We start from the raw sequence: 20,028 nt of genomic DNA on the forward strand, positions 1-20,028 counted from the left end.
GGAGTGATTGAGATTTGTTTGACTAGTGTTCTATTTATTTAGGAATCCCATTTATCCCTCTCTCTCTAACAAAGCAAAACCAGGATGATTAAGTTTTTCAGAGACAATGAGCTCTTTCAGCCATACTTTACCTGCAATAAAGAGCAAACAGCCAGCCATTGCAATGATTTTACTGTCTGAACGTCTAGAAATAGTTGAGATTTGTAGATGCTAACTACTGATGCAAAAGGATGATCCATGTTATCAATTGAATTCCAAACTGCCTATTTCTGAGCGGTGCTAGCTCTTTGCTTTTGTGGGTAAGTCATAGATTATGTTTTATTTAAGCATTCTATATATTAACTGTTTCATGCTCTGCAGTGAGAAGAGAAGAACAACCTTTCCATGGTCTGGAGGTGTTACTTACACTCCTGCAGGCAGGAATCGACACGAGCATAGCTGTAATTACCCTTTGCAGTTGTGTTTTACATACAATATCATTCTTAACCTGAGTGTTTTCACTGCAGTCTAAGATATTGGATAGTTCCCTGTTACGCTGATTTAAAAGCCTTCATTATTTCTGATCCTTTTAAGACCAGACAAACCTTGACAAAAAGGTTAATTGCAGCCCAGTAGAGCTACACTAATGTTTTATTAGGGGGAACTAGTCATGTCTAGATTTTTCAGAGCAAGTGCACTATAAAGAACATTAACATCTCGCCTTGAGATTTTTAAACTCTTCATAAACTCTGATATATGAATTTAGCTTTACAATAACGTAATATAGTTTATGAACTAGAGATTTTAATTTTTTTTTTTCAATGTGGCTGCTAGCTAGGTGGCTAAATCCGTATTTGGATCTGTACACAAATCCAGTACGAGAGGTTGCAGATTCTCAACTCCTTAATGAAATTATGGGGAGAATTTGAAGGGTTTTCTTACTTGCAAATATTTACATTTGAAAATATTTGCTGTTATCTTGGAAGGCAGTGGGTAGGCCTGTTGACTGCTGAGGTTTGTACAGGGAAGGTGGCTTAAGCACTAGTGAAGCAAAAGAGCCCAAGTCTTCTTTGCTCATGAGCTTGTGCCTGCACGGGGGCTTCTCGCCCGGGTCTGAGACAGCCCCTTGGCAGGAGTGTCCGCGTGTGATGGGCTCCAGGAGCTGCTCCTCAGGGCACGCGGCAGCACCGTCAGGAGGCTCACAGGTTTGGGTGGAGTCTAACCAATTCGCTGCCTGCTTTGTGACCTTGAGAGGACTCAGAAGGATTTAAAGGTTTTGCCTCCAGATAGCCATCAGGAAACAGTGATTCTATCCCATCACTTCCAGCGTCACGTCTGCTTGGGGAAGCCTCCCTTGCTGCGCTTTCTTTGGGCAGCTTTTACCCTGGTCCTTGTTATGCTCTGCCATACGCTGCAACGGCATCTTCGACCTGGATGACATTTCTCCTTACTCAGAGAAGGCAGCAGAGAAGAGGAGCGGGTGTTGGAGATGGATGAGAGTGTTTGTGTACTGGATCGATCTGCAGGGTGTATTAATGGGAAGGAGATAGGTGACCAGAAGGGCAGGGAGAGAGGTCCCCGTGGCAATGCAAGAGTGCAGCTGGCAGAAGGTCCCTGAACGCAGCGTAAGCAGTGAGCGCGGCGGTGGAGCGGAGCTGTTAGTCTGCGGCAGCTGCTCCCCTTGTTCCCATCCCAGCTGTCCAATGGAAAACACAATGATTGATTCAGGATCTCAGGAAGAAAGATGTGTGGGCATAATACTACTCTTGTTGGAGTAGTAGCTGATGGAAGGGCACGTGCTATAGTGAGTAAAACGTTTCGGGTAAGATAGTTTGGACTTTCTGACGGTGGAGGGACGATAGGATCTAGTTCTAAGCTGGAAATACTGTTTCCCCCGTAGACACCGCATTATTTCTGTAGTGGTGTATGCATCTAGGGTGTGGCTGAGTGAGCATCTTAGACCCATCTGGAAAGCTTTTCCCTCTCCGAGGAGATGTTCAGGCGCTCTGTCTGCTTCGCTTGACTATTGCCTACCTCCCTCCCGTGCTCCTGCACTCCCTCGAGCATCCTGCCGCAATGTTAACAGCTTCCAGTCATGTTGTAGCAGCTAAGGTTTGAAAGCAATACCGATTTACTTTTTTTACGTTAATTTAGTACTCCTTTTTTTCTCTTCAGAGGAACCTTCGGCTCAGCCGTTGTATGAAGTACACCACCAAGTCATCCCCGGCTCAGTTAGCCCTGCAGTTAGAGGGCTGTCAAATTGACAGTCCTAATTAGAGCAAGAGACGTGGAGAATATTTTGCAGATGTAAAGTATTTAATTGTGACTAAAACACATGGAGGAAGAAGAAAGTTGCATGCTTGGAAGGACAGCATTACAGCTGGGCCAAGGCAGAGGCTAGTTTAGTTCACATCTATCAGCATGCTTGCCTTCTTCGTGTCCTGTTTTCGTAACTGTATGGAGTTGTTAAACTTGCGTGTTCAGTTTCTTGAGAATGCAAAAATTTTAATTTGGGTAACGGATAGGGACAAGGAGATATTTTGCTAGGCTCCTGTGTAAGAACAGACCCTGGTTTTGGATCATGAGAAGGAATGCAGATCAAGAGGGTTTTTTTTTTAAAGCAGGGGTACAAATTCTTCTGGTTTTGTCCATGAATCAGAAAGCAATTACAGAGAAGCAGGGGAAACAATCATTTTATGTGTATGTAATTCCAGAATTTTCCATTTGGGGTAGTTAACGTCTCCCTCTGAAATACCCAGTTTAACTTCTTGTAAGGAGAAGCAGCTGCTGGCCTGATCTGGTGTGTGATCTGATGGTGTTGCCTTTGTTCCTAAGAATTTGAGTGCAATGATGCAAGTTCAGGGTATTATTTTTCAAGTGGTGCTGTGGAAGAAAGACACAATCCAGCTGAGCTGAAGAGAGCATCAGAAGTGTTGCTTTTTCTCACAAGTAGGTTTTTTTTCCCCTCTTGCACCTGCTATTTGTGTTGCTCCTTTACTCCTTCCAGACTGAAAATATCTGTGAGGACAGGCGGTCACTAATACATGGGATAAAATTATCATTCTTTTCAAGTCTCTGTCTATAGAGGAAAAGAAAGGAGAGAATCATTTGAAGAAACACTGACAGCAGTAGGCAGCTATGCAAATTTTGCCTGGTGTATTTAAACATACACATTGGTTTTAAATATAATTCTGAACTTATCTAGTCTACAACAAGGTCAAGCAACAGAGAAATGTACCCTGTACAGATTATTTCAGACACGAGGCAGCCTGTATACATTTTCACCTTCCCACTCATACCCCAGCATCTTGCTGTTGCTATGTTTTTAATTCTCTTGGGTTGTAAATAGGAAACAAAAGAACTTGATACTTTTTCACACTATTGCAGATGGATAGATTGGAGCAGATAGAATAATGCTGGACTTCGTGCTGAATTAGAAAAAAGTCATGTTAGCATATTCTGTACTTCCAGCATCCAGAGTCATGGGCTTCACAGGGCTGAAAGAAATGTGAAAATGTGAAGTCTCTAAATGAGGCTGGAAGGGCTTTTGCTAAAGGTCTGCTCTAGCACAAAGCAAAGCTTTGGTCTTGGTGGAGAAAGGACACGATGACATGGTTTGCCCTGTGAAAAGAAGAGGTCAGACGAGATGAGCATAGTGGTAAGCCTGAATGCTAAAATGTGTGGCTTCTTTCTTTCACATGGCATTGATGATCTCACCGAAGTGGAAAAGGCGTATTTGAAAAAGTCATAGTTCTTCCTTTCTTTTTATTTTTACAGCTAAAGGATTGCTGTTGTTTGGTATGTGTCTTACTTCTCCAGCTCCTTGTGGTACATCTTTCCCAACTTCCCCAGGCTTTCTGTATTTGTGGTTAATGCAGAAAAGATGTTGTTCTTACCTAAGACGATGATAAGGGGTTTCTTACTAGTTTTGCTTTACTAAGAGGAGAGGCATTTTTAAAACCCATATTTTTGTGAGTGGGATCTCTCAGCCTGTGAAGCACCATAGGAAAGGATTGCTGGAGAGTACCTGAAGCCATCTCCTGTCATTGCCAGCCCCTGATTCTTCTTCAAATCCTCATCTAATCACTGTACAGATCAATGCCCTAAACCTCAGAAAATAAAGTAAACCTTCAATCATTAACCATCAGCCATCAGAAAGGTCACAGAATCACAGAATGGTTGAGGTTGGAAGGCACTTCTGGAAGTCACCTTGTCCAAACCCCCCTGCTCAAGCAGGGCCCCCTATGACCAGGACCATGCCCAGGACCATATCCATACAGCTTTTGGATATCTCCAAGGATAGAGAGTCCACAACATCTCTGGGCAACCTGTGCTAGTGCTCGGTCACCCTCACAGTAAAACAGCGTTTCCTGACGTTCAGACGGAACCTCCTGTGTTTCATTTTGTGCCCATTGCCTCTGGTCCTTCCACTGAGCACCACTGAAAAGAGCCTGGCTCCACTGAAAAGAGCTCCGTCCTCTTTGCCTGAAGTATCCCTTCAGGTATTTATATACGTTAATAAGATCTGACGCCCCTCGAGCATTCTCTTCTCCAGGCTGAACAGTCCCAGCTTTCTCAGCCTTTCCTCAGAGGAGAGATGCTCCAGTCCCTTAATGATCTTTGTGGCCCTTTGTTGGACTCTCTTCAATATGTCCATGTCTCTGTTGTCCTGGGGAGCCCCAAACTCCAGGTACTCACCTCACCAGTGCTGAGTAGAGGGGAAGGATCACCTTTCTTGAGCTGCTGGCAATGATTTTTCTAATGCAGCCAAGGATACCATTTGCCGCCTTTGCAGCATGGGCACATTGCTGGCTCATGTTCAGCTTGGTCCACCAGGACCCCCGGGTCCTTTTCAGCCAAGACACTTTCCAGCTGGGTGACCTCTAGCATATGTTGGTGCATGGGGTTGTACCTCCTTAGGTACAGGACTTTGCACTTCTCCTTGTTGACCTTCATGAGGTTCCTGTCAGAGTTGGAGTAGCTGACAAGCTGAGATGTGACAAACGAGGGCGTTGGGACTGAATCCAACAGTTTGGCTGTGGTGGTTTTGGCTTTGCTGAGCTTCTTTTCGTCACTCTCGTTATCAGCTCTGTGGGGCAGGGTGACAAACTAAAGCTTGGGGACTGGCCCCGAATCCATCCACTTGGACCACAGGGAAGTGTCTTTCCAGGGGAAGAGGACACCGTGTGCGTGCACGTGTGTGGAGGTACCTCCCCAGGGTCTGGAGGTGGGTGACCACCTTCCCAGAGGAGAACTGCTCTTTTTCTCCGGTTCTTGCAGCGTGGTTGCAGCATGCCAAAAGCAATTGGCTGGATGCACCGTGGCCTCCAGCGATTATGAGAAATGTCGGGGCAGAGCTGTCATGATGCTGTTACCATGCCCACTTGCTCTTCGAAATCACTGGCTAAGAAAGATAAAGAACAGTTCTGACTTTTGTCTTAAAGCTGTCTCCTTGCCACAGTTTTATAGACAATTAGAAAAGAGAAAACCAGAAGAATTTTTTCTAGAAATTAATAGCTCATACTCAGATCACTATAGTCTCTTTTGACCTTATTTAATACAGAAAGTGCATGTTCCTAATTGAATATCCCTGTAAGCTTGAGAAGCATATCTGAAGTTCACATTTAGATTTGAAAAGTTAATAAAATACTTCTATTTTTTACTTTTCCACAGTGCATTTTTGATGTGCATTTTTGAGGTCATATATAAATAGCCAGACAAATGGTTTGTGCTGTGCTGGTGGTGTATCATGATATTTAGATCTGTTCTGATTGCTAAATGATGAACAACGGATTTACATTTGTGTGAATGTGATGTGTATGTGGTAAATTGCAAAGCCAAACTGTAACTTATTTTTTTCTTGAAGTTTTATTGTCTTGTCTGCTCTCTGCTCCTCCTTTTATCTACCCCAGGTTTCCCTTCACTTTGCAAGTCCCTGACTCCTATCAGACAACAGGCATTTAAAAATAAACCTAGCTAACATAGAAATGTTGGGTTTCCTTTCTCAGATGTGACATTTCCCCCAATTTTCACCTACTCAGCATTCAAGTTAAATAAAAGTAAAACCTTCTCCTGAACCCGCTTCCCGTCCATAACTTGTCTGATATTTTATACACACCTGTGTAGTAAAATATCAGCTTATACCTGGCTAAACTGAACGTTGAGCATCTCCTTCAGTGCTCTTGGGGAGGCATTTCCTTCCTGCAGATATTTGAATTTTCCTGCTTAACACCGCGGTGCTACACTACTTAAACCCTGGCATTTTCTTTGCTACCGCCGATCTACCTCGTCCATTGACGCGTCCGTGCCAGCTGTCACCTTTGGGCGTTTTTCCGGCAGGAATGACTTGATGACACGTTCCCGGGTCAGCGCTGCTGTCAGTAACAAACTCTGATCGCTCTTTTCTGAACGCTGCAGAGAAAATTCCCCAGGGAGGGCCCAGTGTGTGGGTCTCAAGTTACCGTTAAGGCAGCTGTTTATCATTAGTTTAACAGCTAAATGTATTTCTTAATGCCATTAAAAGTCTAGTGCTTAATCTGTCTTTAAAGTCTTAAGGATTTTTTTTTCAGTCTGAAGCATTGCTGTTGATGCAGCCCTGAATTTTGCTGATTTTTTTTTTTTTTTTTTAAAGTTTTAGTTTCGTCCCTGAAGTTTCTAGCTGGGGCAAGAAACAGTAAAGACTTAAGGATCAGACTTTGGGGGCTGCTCTAGTGGCCCTGAATCAGCAGGAGCGTTTCTGTAGCTGGGCAGGATTGGACTTCAGCAGGATTCGCAGACTTGGGAAGCCTTTGCGTTAACTTCAGTGGCTTAGAATTAGATTTCAGCAGCAGAGTAACTCCCCAGAAGGCTGAAAGCACAATGTGATCCCTCTGACACAATGTCTCCAAAAGGCAGAAGAAAGAACAAGCCAGAGCATTTTGATTTTACTCAGATTTACTCGTGGTTGCCTCGAAGCAGCGGTATTTTTTCCTCTTTTGCAAGGTCTTTAAGCCGGGAGCCTGAAGCTGTTCCACGCAGCAATTTAGCGAAACTATTCAGGTCTGAGACTTAAGATCGGTGAACGCGAAGGAGATTTACTAGCGATGGATGAGGTTTGAGTACTTCTGACACGGTTTCCTTCTTTCCCGCAGGTTGGACAAAGTTTGCTCGGTTGACGCGGGCGCTGACGAACAGCCGGAGCGTGCTGCAGCAGCTGACGCCCATGAACAAGGCCGAGGTGGTGCACAAACACTCCCGCTTAGCCGAAGTAAGTGCGACAGACACCAGCCTCCTCCCTTCGTAAGGCAGGAAGAGATGGGGGGGGGTAAAAACCCAAACCTGTTCCTATTTATAAATAACATTTTTAGAGGGAAATATTTCCCAACTCTGATTTTTTTTCAACCTCTCCTCTGCTCATGCGAAAGCAGCACTATGTGCCAAGCCCACATTTCTGGGACAGGTCGTGCTCTTTCAGTCATGGAAACAGTCTCTGTAGGTTGCTTTTACTTAAATGGCCCTATTTCTGTGCATGCAATTCTGAGTTTGCCGGTTGTTGCTTACCTTGGGGTGCACGGTGTGCTCCTCCGCGTGCTGTCTCGCAGCGACAGGGAACCAGACGATGTCCTTGAGCCCTGTGGATGGTCGCTTACTCTCCCGGGGAAATGGGATTGTTTGGGAAACCAGGTACTCCTCTTTGGAAGTATCCCTGTCTGGGTCCCTGGGGTTGTACAGGCACACTGACTACATATGTGTCTTGACTTTCTTGCAAAGTCATTCCTGCAGTATTTTGCTCATCATTTTTTTCTTCAGAACTGATGAAATGAACTCTTTGGCAGGTTGCAAACATCTCCTTAACAGTGCAGATGGTGCAACAAGTGAATGCCTTCAGGTTAACTGATGAAACAGAGGTACTGCTTTCATCTTCATGTCCGTTGGTAATGAAAAGTATACGGGTCAAAAATATATGGTCAAAATATGTGGGCTACTGAAAATGACAAGCCCTAGCCACCTTGTGCCAGAGAGCTTGTCCTGGGTTCAATAATAAGAACTGGTAGCGGCTTTAATTTTTTGGGGTTTTTTTGGTTCCCTTTCTGGTTTTAGTGGACTTTGATAATAAAAACTCTACTTAAATTAAAATCAGAATGGAAACCCACCGTTTTCAGGTGTTGGCAGTGTGATGCTTTCCCTTGAATTATCCCATACCAATAGCTTGGATGACTGCTGAGTTACTCTCACGTCTTGCTTTTCTGATTTGTGACATTCCCCTGTTCTGTAAATCCGGTTATATCCGTTATTGGTTTAGTCTAGAGAAGGGAAGACTGGAGAAGATGTGGTAACAATATTCAAATAAGTCTAAAGAAGTTGCATAGAATGGGGGAGGAAATTATTCACCAGGACCACTATAGCTAGAGAAAAAGTAATGGCATTAAGTCACAGCAAGGAAGATTTAGACCAGGCAGTAGGAAGAGCTCAGGTAAGGGAGAAGGCTGTACGTAGGAACAGGTTGCTTGGAGAGCGTGCAGTGCTTTCGAGGCCAAGTGCTGTCAGGAATGCAGAGTGAGTGGAGGTATGCCATCGCCGTACAGGCCCCATTTTCCACACTTCTGTGTCTGAGGAGGAGCGTTATCACTACAGCTCATTCCTTGCAGAATGTACTGCCCACCTTTACCAGGCTTAACCGTTATCAGCCATTTTCATTAGTTGTATACAAGAATAATTCAGAGAGTCTATGATGAATGCAGCTGACTAACAAGATATTGTGTATTCTTTAGTGGTTTAAAATTAAAAATTCATGCAGCATGAAAGAAATAATCATTATAGTTCAGTGGTCTCCACAGCCACTTGCCACCCACTCACCATGTCAAACTCAGCATGATATTATGTTAAGAATAATAATTATGCTTTTACAGTATCATGGGAGCTCCTAAGCACTCCACCACCAGAGGCATAGGGAACTATCAAGCATATGTTCATCGCATTTGGCTTGAGCCCTAAGAAGCTTATTATTCCAGCTATAGCGAGGCTGTTTCCAGCTCCTGCCCTGGTGAACAAGACAGCGAACACACAGGGCTGGAGAAACCAAAGAAAGAAGTCCCAGTCCTGATTTATCATGACAGTAAAGTGTTGACCACAGATGAGTCCAAAGACATAAGATAACGACCAGATTATGAGTCAAAGCCAAAATGGTGTGTTAAATGCAGGGGACAATTTTGGCATTGAAAGAAGTTTCATGGATTTGCACAAAGGCTGCTGTGAAAAAATGACTGTACCGATCCTTGCTTTTATTCCAGGGAAGGACCCATAGATCCACCAGCAAGTTCAGCGTGCCGCAGTGGCCAGCTGAGCCTTGCCCATTGGGTGGTTATAGGAATGCTGTTACTGAGTCTTGTCCTGGTCACTGGGGAAGTGACACCTGGAGGTTGATATTTTTATGGGTCTCACCAGGGGTTTGGCATCTGTGAGGGTCTCTGGCGAGTGCCATTGAGACCACACCACTCGGTGTGTGTTGCTGTGCAGCTGGAGCTCAAGACGTGGCTTTGTGTTACCCTGAAGCTGGTGTGGTACGAGGCTGGTGGCAAAGGGAGCAGCCATGGTCTTCTGGAGGTCTCTGCTGCACTCTCACTGCTGCCTGTGTAGTAGGTCTAGTGGTTTTCTGGCCACAGGATAAATTTGTGCAACTCAACTGACTCTGTAGAAAACAAACGGCTAACTAGTGTAACAATAAGTTAGTTTTTCATCATACCAGTTTAACTGACTTTCCTTACATGTCGTGATTGCTAAATCTGACCTTAGGGAGGGTGGGAACAGGTAGGCAGAAGCAGGTTTGCATCCCATGAGGTTACAGCCTGACGCTGGGCCAGATTAGACATGTTGGAAAACCACAACACAGAGTGAGAGAGGCTGCTGTTGTTGTCCCTTGGTGATTTCTGAAGAACAGATTTTCAGTAGACCCAGAGTTTTACAGTCTGATCTCAGTAACAGCTTTCTCATCTTAAAAATAAGACTGCAAAGAATAAATGGAGAATCCGTATCTGTGGTACTTGAGTTCATATTCTTAGTTGTTGTGCTGTTTATTCAGAGCCATTTACTCCTCTTCATCGAGGAAGCATCCCGCGTTTGATCATTTTTACACATATGGGACTGCTATTCACAATCTAACTGTCCCTGCAAATATGGTGCATCAGCTCCAATATGGGACAGGTGTAGGGCTGAAATGAGTTTTAAAGTGGCTGGAATTATTTATTTTATCCCATACAGACTTGAGATCCCCAAATGTAAAAGGTGTTATTAGTTCCAAAATACACATGAATCTTTCAGTTGTCAGCACAATATATTGCCGCGTTGTGCGTTCCTTTGTGCTTTTGTTTCTTGTGTTGGACTGAGATAAGAGGTAATTAGATTAGCTGGGAGGAATGTCTTCAGCGAATTTGGCTTGGTTCCTTTGCAATGTTTCCAGTCCCACATTTTACAAAAGTGCGCATGCAGAAGATTATAGTCATATGCAAAAAAGAAAAGAAAAGTAATTACGAGAAATAAAAGAGAACCCACTAGTGATATTGAGCTTGTAAGAGCAACAACTTTTTGAGGAAAATGAGAAGGAAGCATGATATTGCCAGGGTGTTAGGGCAGAAATTGTGCGTGCAATGCTTCATTTTAGAAGGAGGTCAGCCAGCAAGGCTGAAGTCTGGTTTACCTTTGATAGGGTATTGTTCTGGCTCAACAGTGGTTCAAAAAAGAGGTCGGGCACGAAGGATTAGTCTTATAACACTTCCACATATGAATGAATACTCATGTTCATAACTGCAGAGCATAAGCTGGTGTGGCAGTACCCACAACCTGTTTATGGAGCCTCTCTGCCCTTGCTATTGGCGTGGTTTCCCTTCAGTCCATCTGCAAAGACCTCCCTTTTTGCAAGAATATCCTTAGATGCTATGCTGCTCCCGTTCATCAAGTGATAGCTGCTTCCACGCGTTCTTAATAAATCAGATAATTTAGAAAGCGCGGGTTGACTTGCAACGTCCAATGAACACAGTCCCATCTTTGTGCTGCTCCTTACAGAAATCCGTAAGACCCCTTATCGGATTGTATTAATTGAAAACAGTAACATTTGCTTTTTTGTCTTTTACAGGTTCTCCAGCTGGGATCTGATATTCTTCCTCAGTACAAGCAAGAAGCTCCAAAGACTCCACCACACATTATACTACACTATTGTGCTTTTAAGACCACTTGGGACTGGGTCATCTTAATTCTAACCTTCTACACAGCAATTATGGTTCCATATAACGTCTCCTTCAAGACAAAACAGAACAACATTGCCTGGCTTGTGCTGGACAGTGTCGTGGACGTTATTTTTCTGGTTGACATTGTTTTGAACTTTCATACGACCTTTGTTGGCCCTGGTGGAGAGGTTATATCTGATCCCAAACTCATAAGGATGAACTACCTGAAAACATGGTTTGTGATTGATCTTCTGTCCTGTTTACCGTATGACATCATCAATGCCTTTGAGAATGTGGATGAGGTAAGCGATTGTCGTCTGCCTCAAAAAGATTGTTTTAATTAGGAATTAATTTAGGAGCATGCTCCCAGGCATCTGGCAGCAGTAAGAGGCAACTGAAGCTCTGTGCAAATATGCAAGGATGGCCTTAAGCTGCCGGGCTTTACCTACGTGGCATTCCCACGTTGGAGAAGAGGTGCCTTTGAATTCAGTACCATGTGTGGATGTGTACATGAATGGATGTGGGCTTTAGAATCGCTTGCTTGCCATCCGAAAGCATTGTTGCACGTCCATATCAAAATGGGCTGGACCAGTTGGGATGTCCCCCTGCCATAGCCTCCCTTTTCAGCTCATACCCAATGATTGCCTTTAAGCAGCCCTAATCCATTGCAGGGCAGACTAATACGGCTTGACGTAAGTAATCAAAACTCTCTATCTGCTCTGGCTGAAGCTGGTGGCAAATTTGCTACTGACTTATACAAAAGTAGAGAATGCCTCTGAATGAGCATTTTTAAAATCCTGCCCTAGGATTACTTTTTGAACCATGCTGGAATTATCTTTTTTTTTGGTGATGTCTTTAAATGTCTGATTGAGAGAGAGATTTATCTCCATTTTTTTAAACAGTTCTTGAGCTACTGCTGGAATTTTAGAAACAGTTTGAGGAGAGAAAACATAAATATCTTAAATGGACGCTGAATTAAAGCTTTTTAAGTGCTAAATGTATTAACATTTACGAAATCGAGCTTGCAGCCTAAGATAATAGAGAAAACAAGCAATAACTATGACAAATAATGCATGCACAAGTCAGTGTAGAGAAAATTAATTATTAAAATGCAACTATAATGGCATTAGGACTTGTTTTAATTTTTCTCTAGAGTCTTTTATCTTTAGGGCCATAAACAGATGAAGAAGCCTCTGTTCATTTTTTAACTTTTTTTTTCTTAGAACACCGTTGAGTGTTTTTTGTTTGTTTGGTTGTTTGCTTTTCTTTTAAATTCTCAAATTCTGTAGTTATATATCCTCACTATATAAAATCTACATTCTTATTTTTTAATGTAGACTTTGGTGCAGATTTTGTAGAGCTCCTTTAAAATTCCATCCCTGTCTCTGTGCTGAGTACCATCTTTTGACATTGTTCCGTTTTATTTATAGCAAATATGACAGAAGTGATAATACTTGCAGCTTAAATTCAAGATCATATGAGGGCTGCCCGTCTGGAAGCAGGTTGTGCAGTCAGGCTGTGTGAGGAGGTGGTATTATCAAGGTTGTAAATATAATACGGCTTTTTAAGATAACCAGTTTCAGACTGAGGAACCTGATTTTTATAAAAATGCAGTGTTATCTCCAGATTTTCATGCTTGAATATGTAAAACAAATAGAAAATTTCTGTGCCCAAACAGTACAGATTTAAACGATGAGCTTAACCTCTTTCTCTAACATATAGATGGGAAATAAACCATCTGCAATATTTGTGACAGTGAAGAGAATCATTGGCATAGTGCATTATAACTGAGGCACACTTAAAGTGGCAAACTTTAACCAAAATGTAATAACCGTAACAAGGTATCATGAGCTCCAGTGATCCTAAGGCTGCTATCATTTACCTTCAAACAAAGGAAATATCAACTCCTTTTTAATAAGACAACCAACAGTAACATTTCTTTCTCATGAAATGGTGTGTTACGGCCCTGGAGCCTCCAGCAGACATTGGAATATAACTGCTTATGTACTTGATTTCAAACCCCTCCAACTCCACTTTTCCCTAGTGCCTGAAAAGAATTGAAGTGATTTTGAAAACAGGTATGTAAACAGTCAGTCTTTCCTCCTTGGGTCTACATTTTCCCTTTTCTCTATCTTCCAGGGGAGATTTTTTTTTTTTTTTTTTTTTTGGTGGTATGTCTTCATTTGTGACATTTAAGTCTTTTGAGCTGGTTGGTGTGTTCTGGGTGGTTGTAGTTATTAATGCTCTTTATCTTCATTTGGCTTTTAACATTTATTTTAACTGGTACTTCTTTTCTGGGATTTAACTTTTTGGCCCACTAGCAGCAGTGTGCTCAGACATGGTTCATAGGTAAAGAATAAGTAAATCGATAAGCTTAATTTGGAAGAAATATTCTGGCTGATTAAAAGGAGAGTATTTCTCATTAGAAGGTGAGTGTTTCCTCCTTAGGCAAGTAGGAGAGAGAAGAGTTCTTTTAGCTCTTGATTCTGGTAGGTTTTAGCTCTTTATCTTGGCCCAGGGTGTTGGATAAGGGCATTTGTCTTTAGCATTAAAGTTGGTAATTGTGGCATTTCAGAATAAGTTAACAGAAAATCAGAGCTTAGTGGTAAAGACCTTGGGGGCATCTCCTGGTGCTCTTTGAGTTCTTGGTATGATGGCAAAGGATGGACCCAAATCAGAGCGAATAGCCCTAAAAGCCAGCTGAATGAAAGATGAATTTCCAAATTTCCCTTGTGTGTCGCACCTCCATCCCTCCTTTTTCCACATAAAGCATCGAATGCACTTTTGTTAGTTGTTAAGGGACTAGGTGAGTAGGGGGGGACACCAACTGCAGGCAGTTTCTTTTCCTCCTTATGGGTGGGTCTCTCACTCATAAAGAAGGGTACGGCCAAGGAATTTTAGGTTTGTGTCTCTCCGTTGTAGATGTAGACTACTGTATGTGATATAGGTGCTTGAAGGTTCTCATGCAGAGGCTGCTGAGTCATTGTTTAAGACGCCTTATGCACTTGACTGCTATTTTATAATGTCAGAATTAAGGAGATAAATCAAAAGATTAAAAAAAGGACTTTGAGAAAAGGAAATGTGAGTTTTCTTACTGAAGGTTGGAGTTCTTCAAATGCAGTCAGTCTTGGCCGGAGTAGGAATAGGGTCATTTCCATCATGGACAGCATTATGCCAGGGCTGGAGTCTTGTGAAATTCCCACCCGAGGCAAACATGACTGCAAATCAAAGTTATTTTGTTGTTGAGTGGATGTAGAACCTCAGTAGGAAGGATATGATGAAAAGGATTATGACACACAAATTGAGAACTGGGGGGGATTAAGATGATTTGAGGCAGAATTAGAGGTGTAGGTTTCCATGCCTGGAGTTACAAAGCCAGGCTGTTACAGTCTGCTCAGGGGGATTTGGATGTATGACAAGGAGGGGGAAAGGTAAGATAATAAGAGAGAGAGATACCTTGCACAGCATAGAGTGATCTAAATTGATGTGATGGATGAGGAATTAAGTGGCTAAGTGGTACTGAAAGGGTAGGAAAACAAGGTAAAATAGGCTGGAGAAAAATGAGCTAAGAGAGAGGAAAGTGGAATCCTTAGTGGGATACATACTTTATTTAAGAAAATTGGTAGGATGATAGTCCTAGAAATCAGAAAAATGCATGGCATCTTTTCTAATTGGGAAACATTACTTGCACTGAAATACATTCTGGCTAAACCAAAGCCATACAGAACACCTTTCATACATAGAAGTGTGAGAAGGGACACTATAAAACATACTGGGGAATCCAGCCAATTTTCAAGCTATGAACCAGAATGGAGGGTATGTGCTCAGTCTCTCTGAAACTAGGCTGATTATTATTATTTTTTTTAAAGTAAGAGAGTTCTCTGAAACTTCAGATTTAGTCCAAAAGTGCATGTCTGTCTGTCTGTCTCTTCTTTTAAATTAAAAAAATAAAGAAAAAAGTTTGGAGTAATGGGGGATATGGTGTTTGGATCCAAAGATTTTGGTCAGATGAAGTTCCTATTGTTATTAGGCTGTGAAGTACGTAGCGACTAGAAGTTTGATTTTTGTCTTGGAGTTACCTGAAGTGATTCTAATTTTTTCCTTGAGTACTTAGTGGTATGTAACAACTCCTTCCATTGGTGTATGCACTGTCACTTATACTTCTAAAATCACGACTCCCTACTTTTGAAGCTAGAGAATTATGTTACCTTGAGGCTTAGCCTTTATATGTGTTCTGCCTACTAGAGAGAGTTAAATATCCAGCCTCTGTCAGTCTGAGCTACCAAAAGTTTGTTTATAGCGTGGGTAACCATTGATTCCATACAAGTCACAATTATCAGAGTCACACTGTGCTGAAATTGTCAGCGGATGGGTTTACAGTGAGCCTGAGGACGCTGATCCCACTGCTTGTTCAGATGCGGTCAAACCATGCTACAACTCCCTTTGGGACCAAATGCATGGATTTACATCCCAGGGAACCAGGATGTTGTGCAGGTGCTTGGCTCTTGTCCCCACACGGAGCCGTGCGATTGCGAGAGTATCTGGAGCTGGAAGGACCTCAGGAGCCCACGCTCAGGTACAGGCACCGTGGTACGGTGCTGCTGAGGGCTGCATTTGAGCCTCTGTAAATTAGTATATAGAATAAATATTCCAAGACTAGGTGGATGGACAAGCTTTTGTGCAAATGGAAAATGTTTCCACAAATTAAGTGTTAAATACAGCTGAAAAAGTCCCCTTTGCTATTTGGAAAAATATTGGTGTCTCTTTTTTCTTTTTTTTTTTTCTTTTCTTTTCTGGGAATTTTCACTGAGATTCGTGAATTTCTGAGTTTGTAATGAAACAGAACCTAGAAGCTTGATCTCATCTCTGCCAGAAGCATGGCCCTAAAATGACATGGCACATATTGTGAAGAACGGGACCAGATGTCAGGATGGTACATACACATAGCCAAATAGTTGGTTTTCAAATGAGTTGTATAAAAGGTCATCCCTTCTGCAAAAGTTCGTTTTCCTGAGCCAATGGCTGGAAGTGGAAGCAGACAAATTTAAATGACCTAAAACTCTGAAGTTCTGTGTCTGTTGTTTAATAATGTAAGACTACATGACCCAATGGCCTTTAAAATTTAGTGATCTGTGCAGGACATATTAAGGCATGGAATCCTTGTAATTGTAATCTTCTTTTAATTACTATTATCCATCTATTTCAGCGGTGGCAGGAACTTCTTTGCATCACTGCAATTAATAGCAACTAAAATAGCAATGTCTGTAAATTGGAAGCAAATAAAAGCTGATACAACTAGTTTAGCCATATTTACATCTGCAGTGCTTTGCTGCAAACACTCCCTTTTCGGGAGATATTTGAAGAAGGGTTTATGGACCCCAGTCTGAGTGGCATATGCAAGGTGAAGATAAATCGGTGTGTTTCAAGAATGTGGCTTTGGCTCTGAAGTCAAGTCTATGGCTAGCTACCTTTCTTAAATTTAGGTGGCTGACATGGAGAAAATAATTCCCAGAACTAAATCTCTGCTGCAGCCAAGTGTTAAACTATGATGAAAACTCCTAGCAACATAACAACAGACACACTAGGCCTGGGACCTGGCATTTTCCCCTTTGTTATGCAGTTGGAAGGCAATTAAATATGAAGAATACTGTCATCCTGCTGTCGTGTGCAGAAAACTGCAATATAATCATACAATGGCTTGGTTACAGTGTCCAAATGTAAATGTATCCACCTTAGGCATATACTATATAGATGGTCAACCATATTCACCCCTGTCTCTTATTCACCCCGTTCACCCCTATTGCGCTTAGTTGCAGAATTGCACCACATCTTTTTAGCTTTTATTCAACCTAAGGTTTTAATCGAGTTCTGCCACTGTTTTATTACCAGCTTTTTTAACGCTATACAAGGTCTGGGATATTGGGATATTTCTGCAGGTTCCCCTGTGGAGACACATGAACGTCATCTTGATGTGAGGGGCAACTTGTGAAAGGAAGGGCCTGAACTGGAGGCGATGCAGGGGGTGGTGGGAGGGCAGGCGGGGTTGTCCCACGAGATGGATGGGACCTGGTAGCCTCGTGCTGCACCGCTCTGATGCGGATTATGGCATACTGAACTTTAATTACATGTCTCAGTGGTCTTCCCTCCCCCCCCTCCCCCCGCCCTTTTTTTTTTTTTTTTTCTTTTTAATGTGTTGTATACGTTACTGGGAAGCAGATGTTGGGTACAAGCCATTTAAATCAAATCTTTAGTCAGAGCCGTATTAAGTGATGCAGAGTCCAACTGGGGCAAATTGTGCGTGCAGTGCTTTCAAGGGAAGCTTTGAGTCCCTCATGATCCCTTTGCTCGCAAAGGAGGGGAAGGCTTACAAAGGAGAGGAGGCAAATGAAATAATCCGGTCAGATACTCAGTGCAGTAATGCTGGTGGGAGCAGCGCAAATCCACATTACTGAGGTTGCTGTACGCAGCCGTCAATGGGAGGAAGCGAGTCGCAGGCTTAGGGACGGGCAATTGCTCTGCACAAAATGGAGCCAAGGTACAGCCTCGGAGAAACTAACTGCATGGCTAATATCAGAATTAGCAAAGTTTTACTAGCGAGACAGCCTTGTAATTTGGTGTGAGTCTTCACTTTGTTCAAGACTGGGTTGGTGTTATGTCTAACCCTTGGCGTCAGGGATATGTGTAGTTCCAGAAGTGCCTGCAGAAACATTGCAGCTCAGGTTACTTTCTCCAGATATTTCTTCTCTTTTTATTCCTATATTGGCATAGGAAGCGTAGTTTGTTGCTGGCATTAAACTATCAGCTAAGTTCAGTATCCTGCTCAGAAGCTGTCCCAACCGACGTGACGCACCACCTTCTCCCTCCCATTTCATCCTCCGTCCACCTTCCCTAAGTAAGTGAAAATGATCAGATTTTATGATATCGTCCTCTCTTTTCCCTGGTTGGGCACAGTGAGGCACTAACAAATAAATAGTGCAAGATGCCGCATCCCCCTTAACTTGAATCTAGAAGAAATCTTTGGAAATCTCCCTTCTTTTTGTAACCACAGTTATTCACTGTTTGAAGTGCATTGCATTCTATAGTTGTGCCATAAAGAATTGACCAGAAGTTTATTTATAATGTTATAGCTTATTGACATTTGTGTTAGGGGGAAAAAAAAAATGACAAGCTCCCCCATCCTCCTGGAAAAAAAAGATAAATCTCAAGCAATATATTTAGAGGTGCTTTCAGAGTCTGCATGAGAAAACCTACTTGCTTTCATTTTGCTGTAAGGACTCAATTTTGCGCTCGCTGCAGTCACTACTCCCATTGCTACCACTGGTGCAGGTCAAGTATTAAATGGGCTCTGCTTGTATCTGGACCCAGGATCTAGATAGCTTGTGCAGAAGCAAAGCTCCTTACTCCCGTGTGGATTTACATAATTGAATGCAATTCTAAATTCAGTTCTTAAAGTGGTGATAAATCAGAAATGTTGCTTTTTTATTTTTCTCCTTCCAGCATTTTGATTTGTAACTATGCAACTTTATTACGTTGTTTACCTAAAAATAAGGGTTTCTGAGATATGTTGGAAGATTTATTTTAACATTAACTCCAGTAAAGAAGCATTAAGGAGCTAACCAGGGATTTTAAAGCTAAGCTCTATTTAAGTAGCTAAGCTCAAAAATTTCTTTTGGGAATGACTTGCTGGTTAAATTTCAAACAGCCTATATGTCCTCCTGGACACTCCTCCGGCACTGCACCGAATAGTACCTTCTGGATATGTGCCTGCAGGCTTACCCGCTCGTGTTGGCGAGACTCACCGTTTCAGTTGTTCCCAAAATCTGTAGGCGCTTTGTTTTCTTTTACACTGTGTACCATCACGTAACAACTGCTCAGTGAAGATTGCCCAAGGTTTACAAAAATGGTGCCTTTTTCACTGCTTCAATACCAATTCTAGCTGAGCTATACCTTGACTTTATAGAATCAGCTAAGTGATACGTTTGGGTGAAATTTTTTTTTTGTGTATAATTACTTCTGGTGAGGGAAAGGTAGTGAAAGTTTTGCCCATACTTCTTTAAATAAAGTATTTGGACTGTATTTCAAAATGTACTAAGCATGGGATTCATCTGATAAAACACAGGGCCAGGCATAGTCCACAAGGAGATACAGGCACGTTCAGAGTATGGCTCCTCATGTTCTAAGATGCATCTCCAAAATAGGTCTGAGGAGTCAACCTGCCCTAAAATGCTTATTTCTCACCATTGACTGTAATGACACGCTAGTGTGACTAGCTCAGATGCAGACCCCTCCATGGTATCGTTTAGGCTGAGATGAGATGCATCCTCCCCTTGAGAATGTATTTGCCTCACTTCAACTTTTCAAAGGATAAAAACAAAAGCAGAAAAAAATAATAAGGGTAAAACAGGGACCTTTTGTCCCTCAGTCATTGGCTTTGGTGAGCAGGTTCATTGTATCACCCTTCCCATAAACTGGTCACAATCGGCCTTAACTCATGGTGTCTGCAAATCTGTCTTAATTTGCAGTCTGTGCATTTGTCCCTGTGCCAGCCTTCTTGGTTAAATATTTCTTTTCATTCCCTCATGTTTATCTCCTTGATGTGCTTAGAAAGAACAGTCATGCCCTCCCTCCCCCTGCACAAACATGCCTATTTTCCTTTCCTTAGTCTAAGCAAACTGATCTTGTCTAGAAACCTCAGTTATGAAATTTTATGAAAATTTTCTTGGCCATTCCAGCTGCCTCTCTCTGCACGGAGTTAAGTTTGAATACATCTCTTTAGGGCAGAGCTGTACTTATTACTTCAGGCGGAGAATTCAGCTTTGCTTTGTAATTGGGGTTTGGCTTTTCCTCTTGA

At 42.4% G+C, this 20,028-nt stretch overlaps 1 protein-coding gene across 1 annotated transcript in view; it reads left to right on the forward strand.

The window, feature by feature from the left end:
* KCNH5 (potassium voltage-gated channel subfamily H member 5) overlaps positions 1–20,028 on the forward strand; it is a 162,973-nt gene that overhangs the window by 34,268 nt on the left and 108,677 nt on the right. Inside the window, exons 5-6 of the mRNA XM_075503785.1 lie at positions 7,110–7,225; positions 11,087–11,479. Of these exons, the coding sequence (XP_075359900.1) occupies positions 7,110–7,225; positions 11,087–11,479 (509 nt within the window). The remainder of the gene's footprint in view (positions 1–7,109; positions 7,226–11,086; positions 11,480–20,028) is intronic.

The sequence above is a fragment of the Mycteria americana genome, chromosome 5, assembly GCF_035582795.1.
Source record: "Mycteria americana isolate JAX WOST 10 ecotype Jacksonville Zoo and Gardens chromosome 5, USCA_MyAme_1.0, whole genome shotgun sequence".
In the NCBI taxonomy this organism is placed as follows: domain Eukaryota; kingdom Metazoa; phylum Chordata; class Aves; order Ciconiiformes; family Ciconiidae; genus Mycteria; species Mycteria americana.